Source organism: Oncorhynchus kisutch, unplaced genomic scaffold (assembly GCF_002021735.2).
Source record: "Oncorhynchus kisutch isolate 150728-3 unplaced genomic scaffold, Okis_V2 Okis05a-Okis16b_hom, whole genome shotgun sequence".
Lineage (NCBI taxonomy): Eukaryota > Metazoa > Chordata > Actinopteri > Salmoniformes > Salmonidae > Oncorhynchus > Oncorhynchus kisutch.
Genome location: NW_022261982.1, coordinates 3,359,667 through 3,386,924, shown reverse-complemented (window position 1 = coordinate 3,386,924; position 27,258 = coordinate 3,359,667). Strand labels below are relative to the sequence as shown.

Here is a 27,258-nt window from a genome sequence, read left to right as displayed (position 1 = left end):
GACTAGGTTGTTTAATAGCGCTGCACCAGACTCCCTTGGCTATGTGGGTAATATGTCAGCTCCTATCTGTTTTAAGAAGAGTTCAACTAATTCACCTTCTCAACTAAAACCGGTGATACACCAGCAAGAGTTTACTTTCACTTTCAGTGTAGGAGGGTCCGTATGTGATAGGTCCATTCAAATCAGGAGGGAAAATCATTTTCACCATGGCTCCTGCACTCCACAACTACCTGTTTATTCAGCTAATAGTCCTCCCTGAAGGTGAGTTATATCCGTTTTATGCATGATATACTGCATTAGTCCGCTTTTTATTTTAATTGATGAGGTGCTTTCAAATCAAAGTTTATTTGTGACGTGCGCCGAATACAACAAGTGTAGTAAACCTTACAGTGAAATGCTTACTGACAGGCTCTAACCAACAGTGCTATTTTTAAGTTTAAAAATCTTATTAGGTGAACAACAGATAAGTAAATAACAGTAGCGAGGCTATATACAGGCACCGGTTAGTCGGGCTGATTGCGGTAGTATGGTTGAAGTGACTATGCATGTAAAAAAAAAAAGGGTTGGTGGGTGGCGGGACAATGCAGATAGTCCGGCAAGCCAATGTGCGGGGGCACCGCTTAGTCGGGCAAATTGAGGTAGTATGTACATGAATGTATAGTTAAGAGTAGTAGCAGCATCAAAGAGGGGTTGTGGGTACTGCTTGCCATGCGGTAGGAAAGAGAACAGTCTATGACTGGGGTGGCTGGGGTCAAACCTATTTATTTCAATAAACTGCATTCATTATGTAATTTATGTTCCACAAACATATATAAAAATATATACAGATAAATGACATTATGAATGTAGTGAAAGTCACTGTATAAACTGTAAAGCAAAGGCCTCCCGTGGGGGCTGGGATTAAAAATATAGGACATAACACACACATCATGACAAGAGAGACAACACTACATAAAGAGTGGCCTAAGACAACAACATAGCATGGCAGCAACACATGACAACACAGCATGGTAGCAACACCACATGACAACAACATGATAGAAACACAAAACATGGTACAAACATTATTGGGCACAGACAACAGCACAAAGGCAAGAAGGTAGAGACAACAATACATCACACAAAGCAGCCACAACTGTCAGTAAAAGTGTCCATGATTGAGTCTTTGAATGAAGAGATGGAGATAAAACTGTCCAGTTTAAGTGTTTGTTGCAGCTCGTTCCAGTCGCTAGCTGCAGCGAACTGAAAAGAGGAGCGACCCAGGGATGTGTGTGCTTTGGGGACCTTTAACAGAATGTGACTGGCAGAACGGGTGTTGTATGTGGAGGATGAGGGCTGCAGTAGATGTCTCAGATAGGGGGGAGTGAGGCCTAAGAGGGATTTATAAATAAGCATCAACCAGTGGGTCTTGCGATGGGTATACAGAGATTACCAGTTTACAGAGGAGTGTAGAGTGCAGTGATGTGTCCTATTTGGAGCATTGGTGGCAAATCTGATGGCTGAATGGTAAAGAACATCTAGCCGCTCCTGTCGATCTATAAACTACGTCTCTGTAATCTAATAAAGAGTTCCCGAGTGGCGCATCGGTCTAAGGCACTGCATCGCAGGGCTAGAGGTGTCACTACAGACCCGAGTTTGATCCCTGGCTGTATCACAACTGGCCATGATCGGGAGTCTCATAGGTGGCACACAATTGACCCAGTGTCGTCCGGGTTTGGCCAGGAGGGGGGGGCTTTACAATAGGCCTGACATTGTAAATAAGAATTTGTTCTTAACTGGCTTGCCTAGTTAAATAAATAAAAAATCTAGCATGGGAAGGAATCAGGTTTAGTTTGGTTTAGTATGATTTAATCAGTGAACAAATTAAGAGGATTGATAATAGTTCCTTATATTCCTTATATTCACTTATGTCCACACATTCTGTAGTTTGTTTCTTTAATAATTCAATACATGAATCCATAATGCTGTCAGTTACTAACCCATACTGCAGTCAGTTACTAACCCATACTACTGTCAGTTACTAACCCATACTGCAGTCAGTTACTAACCCATACTGCAGTCAGTTACTAACCCATACTACTGTCAGTTACTAACCCATACTGCAGTCAGTTACTAGCCCATACTGCAGTCAGTTACTAACCCATACTGCAGTCAGTTACTAACCCATACTGCAGTCAGTTACTAACCCATACTACTGTCAGTTACTAACCCATACTGCAGTCAGTTACTAACCCATACTGCAGTCAGTTACTAACCCATACTACTGTCAGTTACTAACCCATACTGCAGTCAGTTACTAACCCATACTACTGTCAGTTACTAACCCATACTGCAGTCAGTTACTAACCCATACTGCAGTCAGTTACTAACCCATACTGCAGTCAGTTACTAACCCATACTGCAGTCAGTTACTAACCCATACTGCAGTCAGTTACTAACCCATACTGCAGTCAGTTACTAACCCATACTGCTGTCAGTTACTAACCCATACTGCAGTCAGTTACTAACCCATACTGCTGTCAGTTACTAACCCATACTACTGTCAGTTACTAACCCATACTGCAGTCAGTTACTAACCCATACTGCTGTCAGTTACTAACCCATACTGCTGTCAGTTACTAACCCATACTGCTGTCAGTTACTAACCCATACTGCTGTCAGTTACTAACCCATACTGCTGTCAGTTACTAACCCATACTGCTGTCAGTTACTAACCCATACTGCTGTCAGTTACTAACCCATACTACTGTCAGTTACTAACCCATACTGCAGTCAGTTACTAACCCATACTGCTGTCAGTTACTAACCCATACTACTGTCAGTTACTAACCCATACTGCAGTCAGTTACTAACCCATACTGCTGTCAGTTACTAATCCATACTGCTGTCAGTTACTAACCCATACTGCTGTCAGTTACTAACCCATACTGCAGTCAGTTACTAACCCATACTGCTGTCAGTTACTAACCCATACTGCAGTCAGTTACTAACCCATACTGCAGTCAGTTACTAACCCATACTGCAGTCAGTTACTAACCCATAGTGCTGTCAGTTACTAACCCATACTGCTGTCAGTTACTAACCCATACTGCTGTCAGTTACTAACCCATACTGCAGTCAGTTACTAACCCATACTGCTGTCAGTTACTAACCCATACTGCAGTCAGTTACTAAACCATACTGCAGTCAGTTACTAACCCATACTGCAGTCAGTTACTAACCCATACTACTGTCAGTTACTAACCCATACTGCAGTCAGTTACTAACCCATACTGCAGTCAGTTACTAACCCATACTGCAGTCAGTTACTAACCCATACTGCAGTCAGTTACTAACCCATACTACTGTCAGTTACTAACCCATACTGCAGTCAGTTACTAACCCATACTGCAGTCAGTTACTAACCCATACTACTGTCAGTTACTAACCCATACTGCAGTCAGTTACTAACCCATACTACTGTCAGTTACTAACCCATACTGCAGTCAGTTACTAACCCATACTGCAGTCAGTTACTAACCCATACTGCAGTCAGTTACTAACCCATACTGCAGTCAGTTACTAACCCATACTGCAGTCAGTTACTAACCCATACTGCAGTCAGTTACTAACCCATACTGCTGTCAGTTACTAACCCATACTGCAGTCAGTTACTAACCCATACTGCTGTCAGTTACTAACCCATACTACTGTCAGTTACTAACCCATACTGCAGTCAGTTACTAACCCATACTGCTGTCAGTTACTAACCCATACTGCTCTCAGTTACTAACCCATACTGCTGTCAGTTACTAACCCATACTGCTGTCAGTTACTAACCCATACTGCTGTCAGTTACTAACCCATACTGCTGTCAGTTACTAACCCATACTGCTGTCAGTTACTAACCCATACTACTGTCAGTTACTAACCCATACTGCAGTCAGTTACTAACCCATACTGCTGTCAGTTACTAACCCATACTACTGTCAGTTACTAACCCATACTGCAGTCAGTTACTAACCCATACTGCTGTCAGTTACTAATCCATACTGCTGTCAGTTACTAACCCATACTGCTGTCAGTTACTAACCCATACTGCAGTCAGTTACTAACCCATACTGCTGTCAGTTACTAACCCATACTGCAGTCAGTTACTAACCCATACTGCAGTCAGTTACTAACCCATACTGCAGTCAGTTACTAACCCATAGTGCTGTCAGTTACTAACCCATACTGCTGTCAGTTACTAACCCATACTGCTGTCAGTTACTAACCCATACTGCAGTCAGTTACTAACCCATACTGCTGTCAGTTACTAACCCATACTGCAGTCAGTTACTAACCCATACTGCAGTCAGTTACTAACCCATACTGCAGTCAGTTACTAACCCATACTGCAGTCAGTTACTAACCCATACTGCAGTCAGTTACTAACCCATACTGCTGTCAGTTACTAACCCATTCTGCAGTCAGTTACTAACCCATACTGCAGTCAGTTACTAACCCATACTGCTGTCAGTTACTAACCCATACTGCAGTCAGTTACTAACCCATACTGCAGTCAGTTACTAACCCATACTGCAGTCAGTTACTAACCCATACTGCAGTCAGTTACTAACCCATACTGCAGTCAGTTACTAACCCATACTGCTGTCAGTTACTAACCCATAATGCTGTCAGTTACTAACCCATACTGCAGTCAGTTACTAACCCATACTGCTGTCAGTTACTAACCCATACTGCTGTCAGTTACTAACTCATACTGCTGTCAGTTACTAACCCATACTGCTGTCAGTTACTAACCCATACTGCTGTCAGTTACTAACCCATACTGCTGTCAGTTACTAACCCATACTGCAGTCAGTTACTAACCCATACTGCAGTCAGTTACTAACCCATACTGCAGTCAGTTACTAACCCATACTGCTGTCAGTTACTAACCCATACTGCAGTCAGTTACTAACCCATACTGCAGTCAGTTACTAACCCATACTGCTGTCAGTTACTAACCCATACTGCAGTCAGTTACTAACCCATACTGCAGTCAGTTACTAACCCATACTGCTGTCAGTTACTAACCCATACTGCTGTCAGTTACTAACCCATACTGCAGTCAGTTACTAACCCATACTGCTGTCAGTTACTAACCCATACTGCTGTCAGTTACTAACCCATACTGCAGTCAGTTACTAACCTATACTGCTGTCAGTTACTAACTCATACTGCTGTCAGTTACTAACCCATACTGCTGTCAGTTACTAACCCATACTGCTGTCAGTTACTAACCCATACTGCTGTCAGTTACTAACCCATACTGCTGTCAGTTACTAACCCATACTGCTGTCAGTTACTAACCCATACTGCTGTCAGTTACTAACCCATACTGCTGTCAGTTACTAACCCATACTGCAGTCAGTTACTAACCCATACTGCTGTCAGTTACTAACCCATACTGCTGTCAGTTACTAACCCATACTGCTGTCAGTTACTAACCCATACTGCAGTCAGTTACTAACCCATACTGCTGTCAGTTACTAACCCATACTGTAGTCAGTTACTAACCCATACTGCAGTCAGTTACTAACCCATACTGCTGTCAGTTACTAACCCACAATGCTGTCAGTTACTAACCCATACTGCAGTCAGTTACTAACCCATACTGCTGTCAGTTACTAACCCATACTGCTGTCAGTTACTAACTCATACTGCTGTCAGTTACTAACCCATACTGCTGTCAGTTACTAACCCATACTGCTGTCAGTTACTAACCCATACTGCTGTCAGTTACTAACCCATACTGCAGTCAGTTACTAACCCATACTGCAGTCAGTTACTAACCCATACTGCAGTCAGTTACTAACCCATACTGCTGTCAGTTACTAACCCATACTGCAGTCAGTTACTAACCCATACTGCAGTCAGTTACTAACCCATACTGCTGTCAGTTACTAACCCATAATGCTGTCAGTTACTAACCCATACTGCAGTCAGTTACTAACCCATACTGCTGTCAGTTACTAACCCATACTGCTGTCAGTTACTAACTCATACTGCTGTCAGTTACTAACCCATACTGCTGTCAGTTACTAACCCATACTGCTGTCAGTTACTAACCCATACTGCTGTCAGTTACTAACCCATACTGCAGTCAGTTACTAACCCATACTGCAGTCAGTTACTAACCCATACTGCAGTCAGTTACTAACCCATACTGCTGTCAGTTACTAACCCATACTGCAGTCAGTTACTAACCCATACTGCAGTCAGTTACTAACCCATACTGCAGTCAGTTACTAACCCATACTGCTGTCAGTTACTAACCCATACTGCAGTCAGTTACTAACCCATACTGCAGTCAGTTACTAACCCATACTGCTGTCAGTTACTAACCCATACTGCTGTCAGTTACTAACCCATACTGCAGTCAGTTACTAACCCATACTGCTGTCAGTTACTAACCCATACTGCTGTCAGTTACTAACCCATACTGCAGTCAGTTACTAACCTATACTGCTGTCAGTTACTAACCCATACTGCTGTCAGTTACTAACCCATACTGCTGTCAGTTACTAACCCATACTGCTGTCAGTTACTAACCCATACTGCTGTCAGTTACTAACCCATACTGCTGTCAGTTACTAACCCATACTGCTGTCAGTTACTAACCCATACTGCTGTCAGTTACTAACCCATACTGCTGTCAGTTACTAACCCATACTGCTGTCAGTTACTAACCCATACTGCAGTCAGTTACTAACCCATACTGCTGTCAGTTACTAACCCATACTGCTGTCAGTTACTAACCCATACTGCTGTCAGTTACTAACCCATACTGCAGTCAGTTACTAACCCATACTGCTGTCAGTTACTAACCCATACTGTAGTCAGTTACTAACCCATACTGCAGTCAGTTACTAACCCATACTGCTGTCAGTTACTAACCCACAATGCTGTCAGTTACTAACCCATACTGCAGTCAGTTACTAACCCATACTGCTGTCAGTTACTAACCCATACTGCTGTCAGTTACTAACTCATACTGCTGTCAGTTACTAACCCATACTGCTGTCAGTTACTAACCCATACTGCTGTCAGTTACTAACCCATACTGCTGTCAGTTACTAACCCATACTGCAGTCAGTTACTAACCCATACTGCAGTCAGTTACTAACCCATACTGCAGTCAGTTACTAACCCATACTGCAGTCAGTTACTAACCCATACTGCAGTCAGTTACTAACCCATACTGCAGTCAGTTACTAACCCATACTGCAGTCAGTTACTAACCCATACTGCAGTCAGTTACTAACCCATACTGCAGTCAGTTACTAACCCATACTGCTGTCAGTTACTAACCCATACTGCTGTCAGTTACTAACCTATACTGCTGTCAGTTACTAACCCATACTGCTGTCAGTTACTAACCCATACTGCTGTCAGTTACTAACCCATACTGCTGTCAGTTACTAACCCATACTGCTGTCAGTTACTAACCCATACTGCTGTCAGTTACTAACCCATACTGCTGTCAGTTACTAACCCATACTGCTGTCAGTTACTAACCCATACTGCTGTCAGTTACTAACCCATACTGCAGTCAGTTACTAACCCATACTGCTGTCAGTTACTAACCCATACTGCAGTCAGTTACTAACCCATACTGCTGTCAGTTACTAACCCATACTGCAGTCAGTTACTAACCCATACTGCTGTCAGTTACTAACCCATACTGTAGTCAGTTACTAACCCATACTGCTGTCAGTTACTAACCCATACTGCTGTCAGTTACTAACCCATACTGCTGTCAGTTTAAAAGCCACTTCATTCATAACTTCCTCCTACTGTACCTAGACTAGATTATAGACTAGTTCTGTACTCCCCCCTGCTGACCATTCTGAGTACTACACCACTACATTATGTATACAGGGAATCCAGAAAGTATTCAGACTCCACTTTTTCCACATTTTGTTAAGTTACAGCCTTATTCTAAAATTGATTCAATAGTTTTTTCACTCATCAATTTACACACAATACCGCATAATAACAAAGCATAGAAAAGATTTTCAGAATTGTTTGCAAATTTATAAAAAATAAATACAAATTAAATATTGCATTTATATACTACAGTACTTTGTTGAAGCACCTTTGGCAGCGATTACAGCCTTGAGTCTTCTTGGGTATGACACTACAAGCTTGGCACACCTGTATTTGGGAAGTTTCTCCCATTCTTCTCTGCAGATCCACTCAAGCTCTGTCAGGCTGGATTGGGAGCGTCGCTGCACAGCTGTTTTCAGGTCTGACCAGATATGTTTGATCGGATTCGAGTCCGGGCTCTGGCTGGGTAAACTCAAGGACATTCAGAGATTTGTCCCAAAGCTTGTCCTGCATTGTCTTGGCTGTGTGCTTAGGGTCGTTGTCCTGTTGGAAGGTAAACCTTCGCCCGAGTCTGAGGTCCTGAGCACTCTGGAGCAGGTTTTCATCAAGGATCTCTCTGTACTTTTGTCCATTCATCTTTCCCTCGATCCTGACTAATCTCCCAGTCCATGCCGCTGAAAAACATCCCCACAGCACGATGCTTCTACCACCATGCTTCACCATAGGGATGGTGCCAGGTTTCCTCAGAAGTGACGCTTGGTGTTCAGGCCAAAAAGTTCATCAGACCAGAGAATCTTGTTTCTCATGGTCTGAGAGTCCTTTAGATGCCTTTTGGCAAACTCCAAGTGGACTTTCATGTGTCTTTTACTGAGGAGTGGCTTCTGTCTGGCCACTCTACCATGAAGGCCTGATTGGAAGAGTGCTGCAGAGATGGTTGTCCTTCTGAAAGGTTCTCCCATTTCCACAGAGGAACTTTGGAGCTCTGTCAGAGTGACCATCAGGTTCTTGTCACCTCCCTGACCAAGGCCCTTCTCCCCTGATTGCTTAGTTTAGCCGGGCAGCCAGCTCTAGGAAGAGCCTTGATGGTTCCAAACTCCTCCCATTTAAGAATGATGGAGGCCCCCATCAAAGCTGCAGACATTTTTTGGAACCCTTCCCAGGATCTGTGCCTCGACACAATCCTGTCTCTGAGCTCTACGGAGAATTCCTTCGACCTCATGGCTTGATTTTTGCTCTGAAATGCACTGTCAACTGTGGGACCGTTTATAGACAGGTATGTGCCTTTCCAAATCATGTCCAATCAATTGAATTTACCACAGGTGGACTCCAATCAAGTACTCATAATGCACTATGATAGGTTAATAATGCTGTATAAGCATAGTTATAGACACATAAAGACTCATTAAGTCTCTTAATTCAGTACACCAATACTCCTAAAGCATTATAATTCTAACCATAATGACTTATGATGTACAGCAACATAGTGCTTCATAACTGCTGGTCACTTTGTCCTCAAGGATCATACATCATTATAATGACCATCAGTGTGATGCATTACTAACCCATACTGCAGTCCTCAAGGATCATACAGCATTATAATGACCATCAGTAGGATGCATTACTAACCCATACTGCAGTCCTCAAGGATCATACAGCATTATAATGACCATCAGTGTGATGCATTTTACTAACCCATACTGCAGTCCTCAAGGATCATACATCATTATAATGACCATCAGTGTGATGCATTACTAACCCATACTGCAGTCCTCAAGGATCATACAGCATTATAATGACCATCAGTGTGATGCATTACTAACCCATACTGCAGTCCTCAAGGATCATACAGCATTATAATGACCCTCAGTGTGATGCATTACTAACCCATACTGCAGTCCTCAAGGATCATACAGCATTATAATGACCATCAGTGTGATGCATTACTAACCCATACTGCAGTCCTCAAGGATCATAGCATTATAATGACCATCAGTGTGATGCATTACTAACCCATACTGCAGTCCTCAAGGATCATACAGCATTATAATGACCATCAGTGTGATGCATTACTAACCCATACTGCAGTCCTCAAGGATCATAGCATTATAATGACCATCAGTGTGATGCATTACTAACCCATACTGCAGTCCTCAAGGATCATACATCATTATAATGACCATCAGTGTGATGCATTTTTAATGTTGTTTTTTTGTCAATGAGCAGAACATCATCTTTCTCATGGTGTGTTATAGAATACTTATTAGCCACTATAACAGGGGGACTATTTCAGAAGGTTCAGTCACACAACTTTCCGAGGTGACAAAGGTCCGGATGGATATTGTCATTTATCGGCATAGAAACAAACCCCAACCTCTACAACCCATGTGACCCCAAACTGTTCACAGCCCTCTTGTTGGTGGAGAGAACATTTAGAAGTTTTTAAGCTAATTTCCTGCAATTCTACACATTTTGCCATGTCTAATGTGTGTTCATATGATACTGTACCTGAGTGATTCAACAAAATGTCGGGCCCTTGGGGGTCGAGGCCCCTGGTTACTTAATCTGACCATAACAACTACAAGATGTAGATAGCTGGTTAGCCTAACTTACCGATCTATCTGACTTGGGCTAGTAGTTGATCAACTGGATATTTCTGACAGGTTAGAAAGAGCTCTGTCAGGGAATGACATAAGAGGAAAACTGTCCTTGCACTACAAACATTTTGAAATTGCACCTTGTTGATTCTGCTATTGCAGCAATCAACAGCACTAAGTTGAAAGCATGACTGAGTTCCTAAAAAGATCTCGGAACTCCGGTCCGTATTGACCCTGTTCTAGGTGTGGTTCCAGACCGCGGTCCGTATTGACACCATTCTAGGTGTGGTTCCAGACCACGGTCCGTATTGACACCATTCTAGGTGTGGTTCCAGACCGTGGTCCGTATTGACCCTGATCTAGGTGTGGTTCCGTACCGCAGTCCGTATTGACCCTGTTCTAGGTGTGGTTCCGGACCGCGGTCCACCAGTTGAGTATGGCTGCAGTATAAAGTCATCTTTGACTGCTTTAGGTGAAGTGATGAAATGCCTCATAATAAAGTGATTGTCTGCTTTCAGTAAAGTGAAACTTTCTACACATTTCATGATGACATCACAAACATGTTTCATTCTGTCTCACTCTTCTTTATTCTAACAGTTGCATAACACAACGATACGCATCGCAACGCAACGCTACACAAAACAGCACTACAATACACTACACTACGCAACACAATTGGCAATTTGGCCCTCCTGCACATTGTATTGTTACATAAATAGTCAGAAAAAGGCAAAGCCCAGTGCGACAAAATATATAAATATATATATATTAAAAATATGGCTTTTAGCTGACGCTTTTCTCCAAGAGACTTACATTTTTTTTATAATATGGGAATCAAACCCACCACACACCATGCTCTACCAACTGAGTGTGTGTGTGTGTGTGTGTGTGTGTGTGTGTGTGTGTGTGTGTGTGTGTGTGTGTGTGTGTGTGTGTGTGTGTGTGTGTGTGTGTGTGTGAGAGAGATTGTAATGTACTAAGTAGTGTGTAACTGTCTTCATGCAGGGCTCTCTCAGTTGGTGAGAACACAGCAGGTTGTCACAGCAACACTGGGAGAAGATGCAGTCTTAAACTGTGAACTCATGAAAGCCAAAGATGTGCGGCAAGTCACCTGGCAAAAAGTGACAGCTGAGGCAAATGAAAATGTGGCCACTTACAGCAAACAAGGTCCTGATGTCAACCTACCTTTTCAGAGGAACGTGGAGTTTGAAGACGAGGGACTGCAGAACTGCTCTATCATCATCAGAGGAGTGTCAAGAGGAGACGAGTCCTGCTACAAGTGTCTGTTTAACACCTTTCCAGATGGACCTATCAGTGGAACCACCTGCCTCCAAATTAATGGTAAAATCTGATAACATAATGTACGGTAAATGACTGACCCAGAACAACTTCTTCAGAACTTCAAGCAGCCATTTTATCAGCTCATACATCCAATGTCTTGAAACCATTTATCAAAATGGAATCATTTAGTAAATCATTTCAATGGAATCATTGTGGTCTCACTGTGAACTGTGTTTATTGTTGTTCTATAGAGCTGTATGGACCCTCACTCCTCATCACACAAACCAACAACAGTCACACCACTCTGTCCTGTTCTGCTACTGGACGGCCTGTTCCTATAGTAACCTGGGAAGACACAGACATTCTAGAAAATTCCACAATGGCCAATGTCACCCATCTCAATGGATCTGTCACGGTCACCATAACTTCTACGCTGGCAGCATTCAGTCTACCTGACAAAGACACCAGTGTTGGCTGTATGGTGTCACTGTTCTCTGGAGGTGTCACCAAGAACGTATCCATGGTTATTCCAGCTAGAAGTCATGCTTCATTTCCTGGTGAGAAATGGTTCTGTACATGCCTACAGTAACAATCAACATGCTGGTGTCATTCTGAAGCACTGTCTCTGTATGTTCTGTGCTAGGTGTACCTGAGGTCACTGATGGTGACAGGATCAGTGGTCAGTCATTAATCTATTGACCACAACTAATCTCTGACACTCTTATCTGTGAATTGTTCCATTCTCATCTTGTCATCTTTCACATGTAACCCAACAGGGATTGGTGCCGTGATGAGTTCACTGTGTTTCATTGCTGTGTGCTGTGGAGCTGCTGTGGTACTGTGGTGCAAACTGAGAAATACAACAAGAAGGTAAGTTTTACTGTTCAGATGACAGAGAGAAAATACTGTATTACTTTGACATTGTTTTTGTAAGTTTGACAATCTTTAGCCCAAATCCCACAGCCAATGACAGAGAACAGGAAGAACCATCAACACTCAACCCTCAAAATGATGACCCTGAAACAAGTAGACAGTGTTTGTACTTACTGTAGGTAATAGATTAGAAAACATTGAATTGCTTTTCAGTATCAAATGTCCTCCCTGGAGAATATGTAACTGTAAATACCCACAAAGCCGTTATATCAGTACACTACTACAACATGATCTGACTCTGATCAGTATCATTGGGGTTCATGTCTTTCAGGACCACAACAATATCCAGTACATTCTAAATGTATTAGTACAACCTTATTGGATCATCCTGGTAGTGCTTGAAACAGAGATTGTAAATGTTAGAGTCCAGTTGCAGAAGAGCCCAGTTCCTCAAGAGATGAGATCCACTAACACGTCTCAACCAGACTACTAATCCATCTGTAGAATATTACAGTATATTCTAATTGTATGACAAAGATCATATTAAATGCATGGCGACTAGCAAGATACAGTACTAATATTCATCTATGAGACTGTCTGGGAGTCTTGGGAGCATGAACAGTGTGCAGGCCTTCCTGTTCTTCATTAGTATTCGTTATTAGCCCAGCTCCTACGTTTAGAAGGATGTGGTTATGACAAACATTTCTAATGAGACAGGCAGATGCACTGTGTACTAGATATATTGAACCTTTTTGAGATGTCAGAGTCATATTTCTTCCCCAGTCATAAGCTAATTTATACCTGCACCATACATTACATAATGTCACTAATACTGTTTTTTGTTTTGAAATTGCACTTTAGTTTTGAGATGAGGTTTGTCAGTGAGGAAATATATTATATTAGAACACATGACCACCTACAATTGACTTATGACACACCAGGAAGAAGACAGGGGAGAATATATTTGTATATGTTGTCCTTCTATTTAATGGAACTTGAATCCATTTAAACATGATTGACACAAGTGCAATGTGAGGTTTATGCTGTTATTATTACATACGGTACCTCTAGTGATACAGGGATGTTTTACCTCCTCTATCAATGTATGAATGTATTTGAGCCCTGAACATATAATGATGATAACAATGTTTTGCACTTTGATAGTTTGATATACTGTACCTTGTTCACTAGATTTAATTGTATCACGTTTTAGTTCCTGTTTGTATTTATTTTGATCATGAATGTTGTGCTTGACAACACTTGATTTGACACTGTTAATAAATCAGGATATTATTCTCGCTTGATCTGTATGTTTTATATTGTTTAAGATTCAAAATCGTTCTTTAAATGTATTATGTGCTCCCCGTCACCTTGTTTTACAGTAACATCCCCATTTCAAATCAGGGCTACTTTGTTTATAGCTCAGTTTACAGTAACATCCCCATTTCAAATCAGGGCTACTTTGTTTATAGCTCAGTTTACAGTAACATCCCCATTTCAAATCAGGGCTACTTTGTTTATAGCTCAGTTTACAGTAACATCCCCATTTCAAATCAGGGCTACTTTGTTTATAGCTCAGTTTACAGTAACATCACAATCAGGACTAGGTTGTTTAATAGCGCTGCACCAGACTCCCTTGGCTATGTGGGTAATATGTCAGCTCCTATCTGTTTTAAGAAGAGTTCAACTAATTCACCTTCTCAACTAAAACCGGTGATACACCAGCAAGAGTTTACTTTCACTTTCAGTGTAGGAGGGTCCGTATGTGATAGGTCCATTCAAATCAGGAGGGAAAATCATTTTCACCATGGCTCCTGCACTCCACAACTACCTGTTTATTCAGCTAATAGTCCTCCCTAAAGGTGAGTTATATCAGTTTTATGCATGATATACTGCATTAGCCCGCTTTTTATTTTAATTGATGAAGTGCTTTCAAATCAAATCAAAGTTTATTTGTGACGTGCGCCGAATACAACAGGTGTAGTAGACCTTACAGTGAAATGCTTACTGACAGGCTCTAACCAACAGTGCCATTTTTAAGTTTAAAAAAAGTAATAAGTGAACAATAGATAAGTCAATAAATAAAAAATAACAGTAGCGAGGCTATATACAGGCACCGGTTAGTCGGGCTGATTGAGGTTGAATGTACATGTATGTGTGGCGGGACCCAATTAGCCCGAATAACCGGTGCCCCCGCACATTGGCTACCCGGACTATCTGCATTGAGGTAGTATGTGCATAAATGTATAGTTAAAGTGACTATGCATATATGATAAACAGAGAGTAGCAGCAGCGTAAAAAAACCAGCCACCCGAGTCAGACTGTTCTCTCTCCTACCACATGGCAAGCACATGGCAAGCACATGGCAAGCGCTTGCCATGTGGTAGGAGAGAGAACAGTCTGACTGGGGTGGCTGGGTTAACCCTATATATTTCAATACACTGCATTCATTATTTAATTTATCTTCCACTATACAGATATACAAATATGTACAGATAAATGACATTATGAATGTAGTGAAAGTCACTGTATAAACGGTATAGTGTAGTGAAAGTCACTGTCATAAACTGTAAACCAAAGGCCTCCTATATACTGTAACACTTTCTATGAATCCCATATGCATGATGCATTATACAGCATTATATATGTACTCATAATGATAGGTTAATAATGCAGTATAAGCATAGTTATAGACACATAAAGACTCATTAAGTCTCTTAATTCAGTACACCAATAGTCCTAAAGCATTATAATTATAACCATAATGACTTTTTTTATTTTTATTTCACCTTTATTTAACCAGGTAGGCAAGTTGAGAACAAGTTCTCATTTACAATTGCGACCTGGCCAAGATAAAACAAAGCAGTTCGACACATACAACAACACAGAGTTACACATGGAGTAAAACAAACATACAGTCAATAATACAGTAGAAACAAGTCTATATACGATGTGAGCAAATGAGGTGAGATAAGGGAGGTAAAGGCAAAAGAAAGGCCATCGTGGCAAAGTAAATACAATATAGCAAGTAAAACACTGGAATGGTAGATTTGCAGTGGAAGAATGTGCAAAGTAGAAATAAAAATAATGGGGTGCAAAGGAGCAAAATAAATAAATACAGTAGGGGAAGAGGTAGTTTTTTGGGCTAAATTATAGATGGGCTATGTACAGGTGCAGTAATCTGTGAGCTGCTCTGACAGCTGGTGCTTAAAGCTAGTGAGGGAGATAAGTGTTTCCAGTTTCAGAGATTTTTGTAGTTCGTTCCAGTCATTGGCAGCAGATAACTGGAAGGAGAGGCGGCCAAAGAAAGAATTGGTTTTGGGAGTGACCAGAGAGATATAACTGCTGGAGAGGTGGGTGATGCTATGGTGACCAGCGAGCTGAGATAAGGGGGGACTTTACCTAGCAGGGTCTTGTAGATGACTTGGAGCCAGTGGGTTTGGCGACGAGTATGAAGCGAGGGCCAGCCAACGAGAGCGTACAGGTCGCATTGGTGGGTAGTATATGGGGCTTTGGTGACAAAACGGATGGCACTGTGATAGACTGCATCCAATATGTTGAGTAGGGTATTGGAGGCTATTTTGTAAATGACATCGCCGAAGTTGAGGATTGGTAGTATGGTCAGTTTTACAAGGGTATGTTTGGCAGCATGAGTGAAGGATGCTTTGTTGCAAAATAGGAAGCCAATTCTAGATTTAACATTGGATTGGAGATGTTTGATGTGGGTCTGGAAGGAGATTTTACACCTAGGTATTTGTAGTTGTCCACGTATTCTAAGTCAGAGTCGTCCAGAGTAGTGATGTTGGACAGGCGGGCAGGTGCAGGCAGCGATCGGTTGAAGAGCATGCATTTAGTTTTACTTGTATTTAAGAGCAATTGGAGGCCACGGAAGGAGAGTTGTATGGCATTGAAGCTTGCCTGGAGGGTTGTTAACACAGTGTCCAAAGAAGGGCCAGAAGTATACAGAATGGTGTTGTCTGCGTAAAGGTGGATCACAGACTCACCAGCAGCAAGAGCGACCTCATTGATGTATACAGAGAAGAGAGTCGGTCCAAGAATTGAACCCTGTGGCACCCCCATAGAGACTTCCAGAGGTCGGACAACAGACCCTCTGATTTGACACACTGAACTCTATCAGAGAAGTAGTTGGTGAACCAGGCGAGGCAATCATTTGAGAAACCAAGGCTGTCGAGTCTGCCGATGAGAATGTGGTGATTGACAGAGTCAAAAGCCTTGGCCAGATCAATGAATACGGCTGCACAGTAATGTTTCTTATCGATGGCGGTTATGATATCGTTTAGGACCTTGAGCGTGGCTGAGGTGCACCCATGACCAGCTCTGAAACCAGATTGCATAGCAGAGAGAGTATAGTGAGATTCGAAATGGTCGGTAATCTGTTTGTTGACTTGGCTTTCGAAGACCTTAGAAAGGCAGGGCAGGATAGATATAGGTCTGTAGCAGTTTGGGTCAAGAGTGTCCCCCCCTTTGAAGAGGGGGATGACCGCAGCTGCTTTCCAATCTTTGGGAATCTCAGACGACACGAAAGAGAGGTTGAATAGGCTAGTAATAGGGGTGGCAACAATTTTGGCAGATAATTTTAGAAAAAAAGGGTCCAGATTGTCTAGCCCGGCTGATTTGTAGGGGTCCAGATTTTGCAGCTCTTTCAGAACATCAGCTGACTGGATGGAGGTATTCTTATTCTCCATGAACTTTACAGTGTCCCATAACTTTTTTGAGTTAGTGTTGCAGGAAGCAAAATTCTGCTTGAAAAAGCTAGCCTTGACTTTTCTAACTGCCTGTGTATATTGGTTTCTAGCTTCCCTGAAAAGCTGCATATCACGGGGGTTGTTCGATGCTAATGCAGAACGCCATAGGATGTTTTTGTGTTGGTTAAGGGTAGTCAGATCTGGGAAGAACCAAGGGCTATATCTGTTCCTGGTTCTGAATTTCTTGAATGGGGCATGCTTATTTAAGATGGTGAGGAAGGCTTTTTTTTTTTTTATAACCAGGCATCCTCTACTGATGTTATAATGTACAGCAACATAGTGTTCATAACTGCTGGTCACTTTGTCCTCAAGGATCATACAGCATTATAATGACCATCAGTGTGATGCATTACTAACCCATACTGCAGTCCTCAAGGATCATACAGCATTATAATGACCATCAGTGTGATGCATTACTAACCCATACTGCAGTTCTCAAGGATCATACAGCATTATAATGACCATCAGTGTGATGCATTACTAACCCATACTGCAGTCCTCAAGGATCATACAGCATTATAATGACCATCAGTGTGATGCATTACTAACCCATACTGCAGTCCTCAAGGATCATAGCATTATAATGACCATCAGTAGGATGCATTACTAACCCATACTGCAGTCCTCAAGGATCATAGCATTATAATGACCATCAGTGTGATGCATTACTAACCCATACTGCAGTCCTCAAGGATCATACAGCATTATAATGACCATCAGTGTGATGCATTACTAACCCATACTGCAGTCCTCAAGGATCATAGCATTATAATGACCATCAGTGTGATGCATTACTAACCCATACTGCAGTCCTCAAGGATCATACAGCATTATAATGACCATCAGTGTGATGCATTACTAACCAATACTGCAGTCCTCAAGGATCATACAGCATTATAATGACCATCAGTGTGATGCATTACTAACCCATACTGCAGTCCTCAAGGATCATACAGCATTATAATGACCATCAGTGTGATGCATTACTAACCCATACTGCAGTCCTCAAGGATCATAGCATTATAATGACCATCAGTGTGATGCATTACTAACCCATACTGCAGTCCTCAAGGATCATACAGCATTATAATGACCATCAGTGTGATGCATTACTAACCCATACTGCAGTCCTCAAGGATCATACAGCATTATAATGACCATCAGTGTGATGCATTACTAACCCATACTGCAGTCCTCAAGGATCATACATCATTATAATGACCATCAGTGTGATGCATTACTAACCCATACTGCAGTCCTCAAGGATCATACATCATTATAATGACCATCAGTGTGATGCATTACTAACCCATACTGCAGTCCTCAAGGATCATAGCATTATAATGACCATCAGTGTGATGCATTACTAACCCATACTGCAGTCCTCAAGGATCATACAGCATTATAATGACCATCAGTGTGATGCATTACTAACCCATACTGCAGTCCTCAAGGATCATACAGCATTATAATGACCATCAGTGTGATGCATTACTAACCCATACTGCAGTCCTCAAGGATCATACAGCATTATAATGACCATCAGTGTGATGCATTACTAACCCATACTGCAGTCCTCAAGGATCATAGCATTATAATGACCATCAGTGTGATGCATTACTAACCCATACTGCAGTCCTCAAGGATCATACAGCATTATAATGACCATCAGTGTGATGCATTACTAACCCATACTGCAGTCCTCAAGGATCATACATCATTATAATGACCATCAGTGTGATGCATTACTAACCCATACTGCAGTCCTCAAGGATCATACAGCATTATAATGACCATCAGTGTGATGCATTACTAACCCATACTGCAGTCCTCAAGGATCATACAGCATTATAATGACCATCAGTGTGATGCATTACTAACCCATACTGCAGTCCTCAAGGATCATACAGCATTATAATGACCATCAGTGTGATGCATTACTAACCCATACTGCAGTCCTCAAGGATCATACATCATTATAATGACCATCAGTGTGATGCATTACTAACCCATACTGCAGTCCTCAAGGATCATACAGCATTATAATGACCATCAGTGTGATGCATTACTAACCCATACTGCAGTCCTCAAGGATCATACAGCATTATAATGACCATCAGTGTGATGCATTACTAACCCATACTGCAGTCCTCAAGGATCATACATCATTATAATGACCATCAGTGTGATGCATTACTAACCCATACTGCAGTCCTCAAGGATCATACAGCATTATAATGACCATCAGTGTGATGCATTACTAACCCATACTGCAGTCCTCAAGGATCATACATCATTATAATGACCATCAGTGTGATGCATTACTAACCCATACTGCAGTCCTCAAGGATCATACATCATTATAATGACCATTAGTGTGATGCATTACTAACCCATACTGCAGTCCTCAAGGATCATACATCATTATAATGACCATCAGTGTGATGCATTACTAACCCATACTGCAGTCCTCAAGGATCATACATCATTATAATGACCATCAGTGTGATGCATTACTAACCCATACTGCAGTCCTCAAGGATCATACATCATTATAATGACCATTAGTGTGATGCATTACTAACCCATACTGCAGTCCTCAAGGATCATACATCATTATAATGACCATTAGTGTGATGCATTACTAACCCATACTGCAGTCCTCAAGGATCATACATCATTATAATGACCATTAGTGTGATGCATTTTTATACATTTTTGTCAATGAGCAGAACATCATCTTTCTCATGGTGTGTTATAGCATACGTATTAGCCACTATAACAGGGGGACCAGTCACACAACTTTCCGAGGTGACAAAGGTCCGGATGGATATTGTCATTTATCGGCATAGTAACAAACCCCAACCTCTACAACCCATGTGACCCCAAACTGTTCACAGCCCTCTTGTTGGTGGAGAGAACATTTAGAAGTTTTTAAGCTAATTTCCTGCAATTCTACACATTTTGCCATGTCTAATGTGTGTTCATATGATACTGTACCTGAGTGATTCAACAAAATGTCGGGCCCTTGGGGGTCGAGGCCCCTGGTTACTTAATCTGACCATAACAACTACAAGATGTAGATAGCTGGTTAGCCTAACATACCTATCTAATTGACTTGGGCAAGTAGTTGATCAACTGGATATGTCTGACAGGTTAGAAAGAGCTCTATCAGGGAATGACATCAGAGGAAAACTGTCCTTGCACTACCAGATTTACAAATTGCACCTTGTAGATTCTACTATTGCAGCAATCAACAGCACTAAGTTGAAAGCATGACTGAGTTCCTAAAAAGATCTCGGGACTCCGGTCCGTATTGACCCTGTTCTAGGTGTGGTTCCAGACCGCGGTCCGTATTGACCCTGTTCTAGGTGTGGTTCTGGACCGCGGTCTGTATTGACCCTGTTCTAGGTGTGGTTCTGGACCGCGGTCCGTATTGACCCTGTTCTAGGTGTGGTTCCTGACCGCGGTCCGTATTGACCCTGTTCTAGGTGTGGTTCCGGACCGCGGTCCTTATTGACCCTGTTCTAGGTGTGGTTCCGGACCGCGGTCCGTATTGACCCTGTTCTAGGTGTGGTTCCGGACCGCGGTCCACCAGTTGAGTATGGCTGCAGTATAAAGTCATCTTTGACTGCTTTAGGTGAAGTGATGAAATGCCTCATAATAAAGTGATTGTCTGCTTTCAGTAAAGTGAAACTTTCTACACATTTCATGATGACATCACAAACATGTTTCATTCTGTCTCACTCTTCTTTATTCAAACAGTTGCATAACACAACGCTATGCATCGCAACACAACGCTACACAAAACAGCACTACAATACACTACACTACGCAACACAAATTGCCTCAAAGTCATACAATTGGCAATTTAGTTTAAAAAAGCTTTTAAAAGAAAAAGGCAAAGCCCTGTGCTATAAAATCCATAAATATATATTTTTAAAAAATATGGCTTTTAGCTGACGCTTTTCTCCAAGAGACTTACATTTTTTAAATAATATGGGAATCAAACCCACAACACCACCATGCTCTACCAACTGTGTGTGTGTGTGAGAGAGTTTGTAATATAGTAAGTATTAAGTAGTGTGTAACTGTCTTCATGCAGGGCTCTCTCAGTTGGTGACAACACAGCAGGTTGTCACAGCAACCCTGGGAGAAGATGCAGTCTTAACCTGTGAGCTCATGACACTCAAAGACGTGCGGCAAGTGACCTGGCAAAAAGTGACAGCTGAGGCGAATGAAAATGTGGCCACCTACAGCAAACGCGGTTCCCATGTCAACCCACCTTTTCAGAGGAACGTGGAGTTTGAAGACGAGGGACTGCAGAGCTGCTCTATCATCATCAGAGGAGTGTCAAGAGGAGACGAGTCCTGCTACAAGTGTCTGTTTAACACCTATCCAGATGGACCTATCAGCGGAAGGACCTGCCTCAAAGTCAATGGTAAAATGTGATAACATAATGTACTGTAAATGATTGACCCAGAACAACTTCTTCAGAACTTCAAGCAGCCATTTTATCAGATCATACATCCAATGTCTTGAAACTATTTATCAAAATGGATTCATTTAGTAAATCATTTCAATGGAATCATTGTGGTCTCACTGTGAACTGTGTCTGTTGTTCTATAGAGCTGTATGGACCCTCACTCCTCATCACACAAACCAACAACAGTCACACCACTCTGTCCTGTTCTGCTACTGGACGACCTGTTCCTACAGTAACCTGGGAAGACACAGAAATTCTAGAAAATTCCACAATGGCCAATGTCACCCATCTCAACGGAACTGTCACTGTCACCATAACTTCTACGCTGGCAGCATTCAGTCTACCTGACAAAGACACCAGGGTTGGCTGTATGGTCTCACTGTTCTCTGGAGGTGTCACCAAGAACGTATCCATGGTTATTCCAGCTAGAACTCATGCTTCATTTCCTGGTGAGAAATGGTTCTGTACATGCCTACAGTAACAATCAACATGCTGGTGTCATTCTGAAGCACTGTCTCTGTATGTTCTGTGCTAGGTGTACCTGAGGTCACTGATGGTGACAGGATCAGTGGTCAGTCATTAATCTAATGACCACAACTAATCTCTGACACTCTTATCTGTGAATTGTACCATTCTCATCCTGTCATCTTTCACAGTTAAGCCAACAGGGATTGGTGCAGTGATGGGTTCACTGTGTTTCATTGCTGTGTGCTGTGGAACTGTGGTACTGTGGTGCAAACTGAGAAATACAACAAGAAGGTAAGTTTTACTGTTCAGATGACAGAGAGAAAATACTGTATTCATTTTACCTTGACAGTCAAACTTACAAAAACAATCTTTAGCCAAATTCCCGCAGGCAATGAACAGGAACAGCAACTATCAACAGTCAACCCTCAACGTGATGACTGAAATCCAGAGGTCTAATCTAACAGTAAGACGTATATTCTAATTAACAGTCGGGTTTATGATTTCAAATAAACAGTGTTTGTACTTACTGTGTGTAATAGATTAGAAAACATTGAATTGCTTTTCAGCATCAAATGTCCTCCCTGGAGAATATGTAACTGTAACTACCCACAAAGCCATTATATCAGTACACTACTACAACATGATCTGACTCTGATCAGTATCATTGATGTTAATATCTTTCAGGACCACAACAATATCCAGTACATTCTAAATGTGTTAGTAGAACCTTATTGGATCATCCTGGTAGAGTGGTAGTCATGGTGACCGCATACATGCAAATGAGTTGCATTGCTGCAGTGTTGTTCCAGTATGTTATTTGTATTTTGTATTTATAAGGGAACCCCATTAGCTGCTACTCTTCCTGGGTCCAAACATATTACAGTACTTACATTACATATAAAACAGTACATCATATAACATTATTACACCACTACATCTCTACAATACAACATGTTTAATACCACCATACAACAATATCACAATGTATACACATGCATGTGTCTGTACCTTTATATGTGTCTTCACTGTATCCGTTCGGATTCTACTGCTTGTATTACATGATGTGGAATAGAGTTCCATGTAGTCATGGCTCTATGTAGTATTGTGCACCTCCCATAGTCTGTTTTGGACTTGGGGACTGAAAAGAGACCTCTGGTGGCATGTCTTGTGGGGTATGCATTGGTGTCCGAGCTGTGTGCAAGTGTTTTAAACAGACAGCTTGGTACATTGAGCTTGTCATCACCTCTTACAAAAACAAGTAGTGATGAAGTCAATCTCTCCTCTACTTTGAGCCATGAGAGATTGACATGCATGTCATTAATGTCAGCTCTCCGTGTACTTTTAAGGGCCAGCCGTGCGGCCCTGTTCTGAGCCAACTACAATTGTGGCACTTGACCACACTACTAATAGTAGTCAAGGTGCGACAAAACTATGGCCTGTAGGACCTGCCTTGTTGATAGTGTTGTTAAGAAGGTAGAAACTATGGCCTGTAGGACCTGCCTTGTTGATAGTGTTGTTAAGAAGGTAGAAACTATGGCCTGTAGGACCTGCCTTGTTGATAGTGTTGTTAAGAAGGTAGAAACTAGGGCCTGTAGGACCTGCCTTGTTGATAGTGTTGTTAAGAAGGTAGAAACTATGGCCTGTAGGACCTGCCTTGTTGATAGTGTTGTTAAGAAGGTAGAAACTAGGGCCTGTAGGACCTGCCTTGTTGATAGTGTTGTTAAGAAGGTAGAAACTATGGCCTGTAGGACCTGCCTTGTTGATAGTGTTGTTAAGAAGGTAGAAACTAGGGCCTGTAGGACCTGCCTTGTTGATAGTGCTGTTATGAAGGCAGAGCAGTGCTTTATTATGGACAGACTTGTCCCCATCTTAGCTACTACTGCATCAATATGTTTTGACCATGACAGTTTACAATCCAGGGTAACTCCTAGCAGTTTAGTCACCTTAACTTGCTCAATTTCCACATTATTCATTACAATATTTAATTGAGGTTTAGGGTTTAGTGAATGATTTGTCCCAAATACAATGCTTTTAGTTTTGGAAATATTCAGGACTAACTTATTCCTTGCCACCCTATCCGAAACTAACCGCAGCTCTTTGTTGTATAGTGTTGAGTCATCCGCATACATAGACACACTGGCTTTACTCAAACAGCTGCCCTGGGGAATTCCTGATTCTACCTGGATTATGTTTGAGAGGCTTCCATTAAAGAGCACCCTCTGTGTTCTGTTAGACAATCAACTCTTTATCCACATTATAGTAGGGGGTGTAAAGCCATAATACATATGTTTTCCCGGCAGCAGACTGAATGATAATGTCAAAAGCTGCACTGAAGTCTAACAAAACAGCCCCCATGATCATTTTATCATCAATTTCTCTCAGCCGCCTCCCAGGTGGCGCAGTGGTTAAGGGTGCTGTAATGCAGCGCCAGCTGTGCCACCAGAGACTCTGGGTTCGAGCCCAGGCTCTGTCGTAACCGGCCGCGACCGGGAGGTCTGTGGGGCGACGCACAATTGGCCTAGCATCGTCCGGGTTAGGGAGGGTTTGGCCGGTATGGAAATCCTTGTCTCATCGCACACCAGTGACTCCTGTGGCGGGCTGGGTGCAGTGCACGCTAACCAAGTTTGCCAGGTGCACGGTGTTTCCTCTGACACATTGGTGGGGCTGGTTCTGGGGTGGATGGCGCTATGTTAAGAAGCAGTGCTTGGTTGGGTTGTGTATCGGAGGACGCATGACTTTCAACCTTCGTCTCTCCCGAGCCTGTATGGGAGTTGAAGCGATGAGACAAGATAGTAGCTACTAAAATAATTGGATACCATGAAATTGGGGAGAAAAAGGGGTAAAATCGAAAAAAGAAAAAAAAATTCTCTCAGCCAATCATCATTCATTTGTGTCAGTGCTGTGCTTGTTGAGTGTCCTTCCCTATAAGTGTGCTGAAAGTCTGTTGTAAATTTGTTCACTGTGAAATTGCACTCTATCTGGTCAAATATATATTTTTTCTAGAAGTTTACTAAGGGTTGATAACAGGCTGATTGGTTGGCTATTTGAGCCAGTTAAGGGGGCTTTACTATTCTTGTGTAACGAAATGACTTTAGCTTCCCTCCAGGCCTGAGGGCACACACTTTCTAATAGGCTTAAATTGAAGATGTGGCATTATCATTGGCTATTATCCTCAGTAATTTTCCATCCAGATTGTCAGACCCTGGTGGCTTGTCATTGTTGATAGACAACAATCATGTTTTCACCTCTTCCACACTGACTTTACGGAATTCACAAGCACTATTCTTGTCTTTCATCATGTGGTCAGATATACTTGGATGTGTAGTGTCAGCGTTTGCTGCTGGCCTGTCACACATACGTTTGCTTATCTTGCCAATGAAAAAGTCATTAAAGTAGTTGGCAATATCAGTTGGTTTTGGGATAAATGAGCCATCCGATTCATTGAATGATGGAGCTGAGTTTGCCTTTTTTCCCAATATTTAATTTAAGGTGCTCCAAAGCCTTTTACTATGATTCCTTATATAATTTATTTTTGTTTCATAGTGTAGTTTTATTTTAATTAGTCATGATTTCTTAATTTGAAATACGTTTGCCAATCAGTTGGGCTGCCAGATTAATTGCCATACCTTTTGCCTCATCCCTCTCACCCATACAATTGTTCAATTCCTCAGCAATCCACAGGGATTTAACAGTTTTTACAGTCATTTTCTTAATGGGTGCATACTAATTAGTAACTGGAATAAGCTATTTCATAAATGTGTCAAGTGCAGTGTCTGGTTGCTCCTCATTACACATCAAAGACCAGCAAATATGATTTACCTCATCAACATATGACTCACTATAAAACTTCTTGTATGACCTCTTATACACTATATTAGGCTCAGCCGTTGGAACTATTCTAAAATGGATTAAATAAAAGTGTGATGATCACTTTAATGGTACTGTATTTCAAACACTGGTCAGTTATGTTTGTTTTAGACCATAGCTGTCAATACTGTTTTTACTTCTTTTTTTTATGAGAACTTGAGTGACTGCTATGCTGTCTCAAACACATCTGTGTGGTTCAAAGACTGTTTCTATCCATAGGCATTGTGGGTACTGAATAGTGGACTGAATGGCTGACACACATAGGCCTGCTGTTTATTTTATACTTAAATACAGTCTGTATGTAAATATGTTTTGTAGTTGGTTAATGATGACACCTGATGAATCCAAACTAGACTTATGTGTGGTTTTTATTCTTTACTGGGGGTTTTATAAATCAAATGTTAGGTACTTTCATGGTGTGGGTGGTTTTCTTAATTCTTCACTTTTTTTAATCAAATGCTGTAAGATACACAATGTTGTAATATACTTTGTTGTGTGTGTTTTTGTTTTCTACTTTTATAAATAAAATGTTTAAACAATGTTGTAATGTACGTTGTGACATCGCTTGTTATACCATGTGTCATAAATCTATGGAGCCAGATATCTTCCAAAACGTTGAACGTACGTCACACATACGTACGTTCAAGGATCGTAAGAAAATCCATTCTAAATGGTTAGGATTGTAAGAATAGCCATACATAAACGTGAACTTTCATCTGTGAACATGTTACGATTAACATGAACATTTTAGGCTTATACAAGTCCTGTTTCAATTCTGATGTACAATAATACCTTTCAAAATTTTGGCAGTTTCATCTCACCAACAAAGAAAGCGTACACCGAACGGCCTGTGAGGAGTGCTACCCGAACAAGCATTACACAGTATAAAACAAGTAATGGAAACCGGAAAGAGGTATCCTGCACGTTTTCAAATTAAAAGTCTCCATTCTCTTATTGGCATCATTATTATTGGCATCATTTGGTTAACCCCAGTTTTTGGAATAAATTGAGGTCGTTGACAAAACAGACCATTGTCAAAGGTCTGCGTGATAATGACGTCAATGTA

The 27,258-nt window shown here is 41.6% G+C and overlaps 2 protein-coding genes across 2 annotated transcripts; both read left to right on the top strand.

The window, feature by feature from the left end:
* The first annotated feature begins 167 nt into the window (after window positions 1–167).
* On the top strand, window positions 168–13,909 carry LOC109886779 (OX-2 membrane glycoprotein-like). The gene is made up of 6 exons (XM_031813295.1): window positions 168–261; window positions 11,457–11,792; window positions 11,984–12,289; window positions 12,376–12,411; window positions 12,509–12,602; window positions 12,696–13,909. Exons 1-6 carry the CDS (start codon window positions 207–209, stop codon window positions 12,700–12,702), a joined length of 834 nt encoding a protein of 277 aa, XP_031669155.1. The 5' UTR covers window positions 168–206; the 3' UTR covers window positions 12,703–13,909.
* A 466-nt stretch (window positions 13,910–14,375) lies between these two features.
* Window positions 14,376–23,241, top strand: LOC109876621 (OX-2 membrane glycoprotein). The gene is made up of 6 exons (XM_031813291.1): window positions 14,376–14,467; window positions 21,477–21,812; window positions 22,001–22,306; window positions 22,393–22,428; window positions 22,514–22,616; window positions 22,700–23,241. Exons 1-6 carry the CDS (start codon window positions 14,413–14,415, stop codon window positions 22,764–22,766), a joined length of 903 nt encoding a protein of 300 aa, XP_031669151.1. The 5' UTR covers window positions 14,376–14,412; the 3' UTR covers window positions 22,767–23,241.
* Window positions 23,242–27,258: the final 4,017 nt, after the last annotated feature.

Coding starts and splice junctions, on each gene's coding strand:
- LOC109886779 (XM_031813295.1), top strand. CDS start 207: ATGGCTCCTGCACTCCACAACTACCTGTTTATTCAGCTAATAGTCCTC. Junction 11,793..11,983: donor CACCTGCCTCCAAATTAATG/GTAAAATCTGAT, acceptor GTTGTTCTATAG/AGCTGTATGGACCCTCACTC. Junction 12,412..12,508: donor TGATGGTGACAGGATCAGTG/GTCAGTCATTAA, acceptor GTAACCCAACAG/GGATTGGTGCCGTGATGAGT.
- LOC109876621 (XM_031813291.1), top strand. CDS start 14,413: ATGGCTCCTGCACTCCACAACTACCTGTTTATTCAGCTAATAGTCCTC. Junction 21,813..22,000: donor GACCTGCCTCAAAGTCAATG/GTAAAATGTGAT, acceptor GTTGTTCTATAG/AGCTGTATGGACCCTCACTC. Junction 22,307..22,392: donor AACTCATGCTTCATTTCCTG/GTGAGAAATGGT, acceptor GTTCTGTGCTAG/GTGTACCTGAGGTCACTGAT.